Source organism: Phyllobates terribilis, unplaced genomic scaffold (assembly GCF_046119375.1).
Source record: "Phyllobates terribilis strain yellow unplaced genomic scaffold, ASM4611937v1 Scaffold_11__3_contigs__length_659146591, whole genome shotgun sequence".
In the NCBI taxonomy this organism is placed as follows: Eukaryota; Metazoa; Chordata; class Amphibia; order Anura; family Dendrobatidae; genus Phyllobates; species Phyllobates terribilis.
This window is the reverse complement of record NW_027362771.1, coordinates 487,704,267-487,711,027: the sequence shown is the minus strand read 5'-3', so window position 1 is coordinate 487,711,027 and position 6,761 is coordinate 487,704,267. Positions and strand designations below refer to the sequence as shown.

At 42.6% G+C, this 6,761-nt stretch overlaps 1 protein-coding gene across 3 annotated transcripts in view; it reads left to right on the top strand.

Moving 5' to 3' along the window:
* Window positions 1-6,761, top strand: part of GOLM2 (golgi membrane protein 2) — a 42,951-nt gene that overhangs the window by 13,697 nt on the left and 22,493 nt on the right. For all 3 annotated transcript variants that reach the window (XM_073653506.1, XM_073653505.1, XM_073653507.1), the window contains exons 2-4: window positions 3,687-3,741; window positions 4,623-4,725; window positions 4,815-4,899. In XM_073653506.1, coding sequence (XP_073509607.1) covers window positions 3,687-3,741; window positions 4,623-4,725; window positions 4,815-4,899 — 243 coding nt within the window. The remainder of the gene's footprint in view (window positions 1-3,686; window positions 3,742-4,622; window positions 4,726-4,814; window positions 4,900-6,761) is intronic.

Here is a 6,761-nt window from a genome sequence, read left to right as displayed (position 1 = left end):
ATGTAGCTGGTCGGCGATTGTTTAGTGCTGCGTGTCGGGTGGTGTAAACTCAGCTTAAGTTAGCACTATCTTAAGGTACATTTGCATTGCACGACTACACTGCCAATCACTCGACGAATAAGCAAAACACGCATTCATCAGGTGAAATGATCTTTTAGTTTGGCCAAAAGATCATCGTTCTTGGCCGCGCATCATTTTCTGTAAATTGTTCTCGGCAGCACAGGTCCTTTCTATTATATTGGCTTGTGAAAACAGGTTATCTAACGACCGCTGACCAGCATTTATATTGTGATTGGCGGTCTTTTAATGCCGTGCATCAGCAGGTGTCATTGCCTGAAAGGATTAGTGTCCTGCCCCATTCAGTAAGGCAGAAGAACCTGGAGCTTGGGCAAGACTCTGCTCTCCCTTTAGGCTCTTTCAGTAGGGTGCACCATATAGGAATACTTTTCAATAGTAATGTGGAAAGGTGTGTCTTTACTTTCAATGTTTCTTTGTTTGAGATAAAGCAGCTAAAATTAGACAATAAAGGTCACTGCACGGTACACACCTTACAGGCATTTACATATCGGCACATGAGCAGGCGAACAATAGACCGAACCTACATCATTTAGTTTCTTGCTAAGCCTTTTGCTCTTTGATCCTTATTGCTCAAGACCATTTGAGTTGAGATGTACAGTACAGACCAAAAGTTTGGACACACCTTCTCATTTAAAGATTTTTCTGTATTTTCATGACTATGAAAATTGTACATTCACACTGAAGGCATCAAAACTATGAATTAACACATGTGGAATTATATACTTAACAAAAAAGTGCGAAACAACTGAAAATATGTCTTATATTCTAGGTTCTTCAAAGTAGCCACCTTTTGCTTTGATGACTGCTTTGCACACTCTTGGCATTCTCTTGATGAGCTTCAAGTGGTAGTCACCGGAAATGGTCTTCCAACAATCTTGAAGGCGTTCCCAGAGATGCTTAGCACTTGTTGGCCCTTTTGCCTTCACTCTGCGGTCCAGCTCACCCCAAACCATCTCGATTGGGTTCAGGTCTGGTGACTGTGGAGGCCAGGTCATCTGGCGTAGCACCCCATCACTCTTTCTTGGTCAAATAGCCCTTACACAGCCTGGAGGTGCGTTTGGGGTCATTGTCCTGTTGAAAAATAAATGATGGTCCAACTAAACGCAAACCGGATGGAATAGCATGCCGCTACAAGATGCTGTGGTAGCCATGCTGGTTCAGTATGCCTTCAATTTTGAATAAATCCCCAACAGTGTCACCAGCAAAGCACACCCACACCATCACACCTCCTCCTCCATGCTTCACGGTGGGAACCAGGCATGTAGAGTCCATCCGTTCACCTTTTTTGCGTCGCACAAAGACACAGTGGTTGGAACCAAAGATCTCAAATTTGGACTCATCAGACCAAATCACAGATTTCCACTGGTCTAATGTCCATTCCTTGTGTTATTTAGCCCAAACTAGTCTCTTCTGCTTGTTGCCTGTCCTTAGCAGTGGTTTCCTAGCAGCTATTTTACCATGAAGGCCTGCTACACGAAGTCTCCTCTTAACAGTTGTTGTAGAGATGTGTCTGCTGCAAGAACTCTGTGTGGCATTGACCTGGTCTCTAATCTGAACTGCTGTTAACCTGCGATTTCTGAGGCTGGTGACTCGGATCAACTTATCCTCAGAAGCAGAGGTGACTCTTGGTCTTCCTTTCCTGGGGCGGTCCTCATGTGAGCCAGTTTCTTTGTAGCGCCTGATGGTTTTTGCAACTGCACTTGGGGACACTTTCAAAGTTTTCCCAATTTTTCGCTCTGACTGACCTTCATTTCTTAAAGTAATGATGGCCACTCGTTTTTCTTTACTTAGCTGTTTTTTTCTTGCCATAATACAAATTCTAACAGTCTATTCAGTAGGACTATCAGCTGTGTATCCACCTGACTTCTGCACAACACAACTGATGGTCCCAACCCCATTTATAAGGCAAGAAATCCCACTTATTAAACCTGACAGGCACACCTGTGAAGTGAAAACCATTTCCGCTTACTACCTCTTGAAGCTCATCAAGAGAATGCCAAAAGTGTGCAAAGCAGTCATCAAAGCAAAAGGTGGCTACTTTGAGGAACCTAGAATATAAGACATATTTTCAGTTGTTTCACACTTTTTTGTTAAGTATATAATTCCACATGTGTTAATTCATAGTTTTGATGCCTTCAGTGTGAATGTACAATTTTCATAGTCATGAAAATACAGAAAAATCTTTAAATGAGAAGGTGTGTCCAAACTTTTGGTCTGTACTGTATGTGTGTGTGTGTGTGTGTGTGTGTATATCACACACACACACCCCTCCTGTCTCCTCTTCAGTTCCTTTAGACTCCTCCAGTTAAAGGACCTTTGGCGACATCTTGGTCTTTAAGCAGTCTTAACCTTAGAATATAAATGTTGGGGGGCCCTGAGAAATTGGCCAGACTTCTAACCTGTTAAAACTTTATTTCTAAGTTGCTGTTGCCCACGTTACTTTGGGTCTAACTTCAGAATTTCCTAGCGGTAAGCTGCTGGAGGAATCTCCTGGGAAATGTTGTATTACATGTCGGCCATTGTAATGAATTGAATGGACAGGCTGTGCCTGCCAAAATAACAGGCACTGGGAGGGAATTTATCACTTCTACTGTTTTTCTGGCATATTTGCCAAATTTATGCCCTTTTGCTTCAGCCCTGTTACTCTTCTAAAAGTGGGCAGGGTTTTAGCTAAAGGGGCAGGAGCAACCACAGTGACAAATTCACTGTAATGTATGCCAAAAAGTAGCATACATCATGATATGGTATATATACATTATGATACAGTTTGATATCATAAATCTATTCCAACTCTTAGCGTTAATTTCACTTGATGGCAGAAAAGATGCGGTAAATTTAATAAGGCTTAATACATTGGGCAGACCTTAATCCAGCAGACTCTGGTTCCAGATTGCATAAAATAGACACCCCCTCCTCTCAATGACGTCAGTATGGGGTCGTCTTAGTAAAATAGTGTTTTTGGTTTATTTTGATTATTTTTTTAAAGGATTATTCCCTAAAAACAAGTTCTCCCCTCTCCATAGGATAGTGCGTAATTGACTGGTTTCTGAGACCCACAGCGATCCCAAGATTGGGGCTCCGGCGCCCCTAGGCAGCTCCTTGTTTCATGAATGTGCACATGCTTAACTTCCGCTCCATTCACTGACTATGGGATTGTCGGAGAAATCACCGTGCTTTGACTTTTTCCAGCAGTCCCATTGACAATGAATGGAAAAATCACGGTTGCTCCACTCCATTCAAGACTGGGCTGTAGTGTCCCAATCTCAGGGCCACCCTCTGCGATCAGCCTTTTGTTTTTTTTGGCGATAACCCACAGGTCACAGGTTCCAGAGCAGATGATGTTAGGCGACTGATGGGGCACGATTTTGGTATGTTTACAGCCGTAATCTGCGCAGTCTTGGCTGTGTGCTGTAATTAATGTGCCGCAACTGGATGTACACAATCGTCAGTAATCAGCCTTTGTATGTTCCCATGTTGCTGCACATTTAACAAGAGAATTAATTTGTGAGCGGCAGCCGTTTTGTGCGAGCGCGGAGAATTCACCAGCAGACGATTAATCACGGCGCAGCGCCCGCTTCATTGTGTAAATATTATCTGTCTGTTTATAGGAGAAGCTGCTGGCCAACGTGTCGCTCCAGATGGCAGACATCACTCGTCTGAAGGGTAAGAGATATTTGTATGCCCTGGCACTACCATATGAATGTCTGTCAGTGTAGTGTGGGTTTACAGGACAGCGACTATTCCACTATGCTTGCTGCCGTCATCAAATGTCCACCAGATGCCTAATCTCAGAATCAAGTGGAAAGGTTCAGTAGGGGTCGGACAGGGACTTTTAGGGCACCTCAGCTAAAATGAAGCTGACACTTCAGACAAAGGATTTCTGTTATAACTCTAGAAAATAGGCAACATATCCTACCGGGGATCAGCTGTAATCTGCACCGATCCGAGCAGCAATGACTCAATTTCCCAACAGCTCCCCCACAGGCGAAAGTGAAGCATTACATGATGGTCATTATGGAGTGTGCCAAGCCTGTGTAAGGAGACTTGTAGGCCATGCATGCTCCTCTGGGGAATTAAATATGCAAATAGCCTCCTTAGAGAGGTAGATGACTAGAACTCTAGCGCCACCTACTAGATGTAGCAACCCTAAAAGCGTTATTTAATGTCACGTGGCAAGGCTCATTAAAGGGTCAATATTGACTTTTTAGATTGTTACATCCAATAGATGGCGCTAGAGTTCAAGTCATCTTTTTATCTGAAGGGACTATTTGCATGGCGGTCATTGAATGGGCAGGTACTCCTGAGTGAGACACACAAATTGTAGCCCATTACCACTTGGGTTGATATTTTTAGACCAAGAACAGGACCTGTTATAAATCATGCAGCCAGTGTCTGATACATGCTGCCTGTGGATCGGGCTGCATTGATCAGCTGTTAGGTTCCCTTTATGATATTAATGACCTGTACTGTAATGACTGCTGTAATAGTTGGGAATATTGTCTCTTTCTACCTCTTCCCGCTGTAATATGCTCCTGCTCTTACAGAACAGTTACACGAGCTTCGTCAAGAATTTCTGCAACAGGAGGATCAGCTACACGAGATCAAGAACAATAACACCCTGCTGCAGAAGGCGCTGAAGGAAGACAGGTTGGCACAAAGCTTTTTATGTAGCGGTAGCAGTTAGATGGTGACCCCCGGCATTAGATGATTCGCTCATTCTGTGATCTTCATATTAGTCTACAGTGTGCAAAGCAGCTGGGGGATCAGAAGCGCGAATACGACGAGAGTGTAAAGAGACTCCAGCAGACGGACAAAGACAAGGTGGGCGGATTATGGTACAATTACATGTAGACTGATGTATTCCTATTACTTAAAGGGTCATCTGGACATCACCTTTTGTTTCAATCAGGTCCACACTGACAGGTAACCCCTCTATATACAGCTGATGACACATGAGCCATCAATCACAATAGGGGACCATGCTCCCCCACCTTCACAGTCATCTATTCACAGGCTATTTAGACAATTCAGTACAAAAGATATAGTCGCGCTCTGACCATTATGGCAAGGGTTATTGTCTGAAACAAAATGAAGTTAGTCTAAAAAAAAGCCCCCAGTGGCCAATGTGAAAACTGCATGCAACATTTCTAATTTTTATTTTTAATACAGATTGTGATATGTAAAAAAAAAAAAAATTTAAACAATGTGTCATTTTATGATAGGAAATTTAGCATTAATTTTACATTGCTGTGCATTGTGTTCATTTTTCAAGGTGCATTCCAGGCAGAATTTGCTTGAAAAAGACGTGGTCTGTACATACACTAAGTTTGGATAAAATGTTAGAGAATTCTATTAGTGAAATATTATTAGTAGAAAAAATGTTTTCCACTGCAGCTATTATTAAGCAAGTTTTCCAATGAAGAGTCCTCCTGTTCTTTTTATCCATTACATCAGTGTCTGCAGTGGCACCGGAACTGCTCCATTGCGGAGCTGGCTGTCTTCTGATGGTGGCCACGGCGGGGTACTGCACTTCCGCTTCCTGTTGATTTGAACAGGAGGCGGATGTGCAGTACTAAACCACGGCCACAGTCAAGACGGCCAGATCCACAAGTGAGCATTTCCGTCTGGCAGCCGCCGCCGACACTGAGAACAGCTGATCTACGGGGGTGCCGGGTGTTGGACCCCGACCGATCAGACATTAAGGACTTATCCTAAGGATAGGTCATCACTGCTAAAATAGTGGACAACCTATGTAAGTCTGATGTCAAATGTGGGTTTCAACAAGGATCAGCCATCTTGGATTTCTAACTGCAAAGATTAAAAAATAAATGAAAATAATATACTGCTCTTTAGGCGCTACTTTGTTAAAGGGGTCATTTAGCATCTCTGACTTCCACATCTGACACGGTGGTGTCGCGGTATTGACAGATCTCTTGCACATCCATCAGTGCAATGCTAGTAGCGCCCCCTACCTTCTGTTGTGGAAATTCGGAGGCACTGAATAACCCCTTCAAGGCTCTCTTGGTCCTAACAATTATTTGTGTCCTGGCTTCCATTGATGCTGTGTTGAAACTCGTGACGGCTGCAGCGGATATGTGTCTACACAACACGTCATTGCTGCTGGCTGGGGTGCAGGGACCAGCTGGGAACCAGGCTAGTGCTGCCAGGAAAGCTGCAGAAGGTTTTTTTTTTTTTTTTTTTAATTTATTTTTCTAATTGTATAATTGTTAACCATTTTAAATTTGCTGATCTGTAGGGAATTGGCAGCAAAATCTGCAAAGGTTTGATCCCATTGAATGTAATGTGGAAAATGCAGATCTATTCCATAACAGGAATTGAAATGTTGCGGATTTAAAAACTCACATCGCAGGTTCTTTAAAAATGTGGATGATTAGGGAGTTGGAAATGTCTGGTGCGGATTCCCAGGAAGCGCTAATCCATCCATTTTCATCTATTTTTTTTTTAAATCAGATTTTTAATTGTAAAACCACTTCATTACATTTTCTTTTTTGAAAATGTAACACAAACACTAGAAAGGAGTACAGGAAGCAATAAATGTATTTAAATAAGTGACCACTTTCCAAACTATGATAGATAAAAAAAAAAAGTGGTCACCCCATTTATTTTCCTTGTAGGCTCAAATTCACTTGGAGATTTAGATTAAATATTTTATGGACACTTGT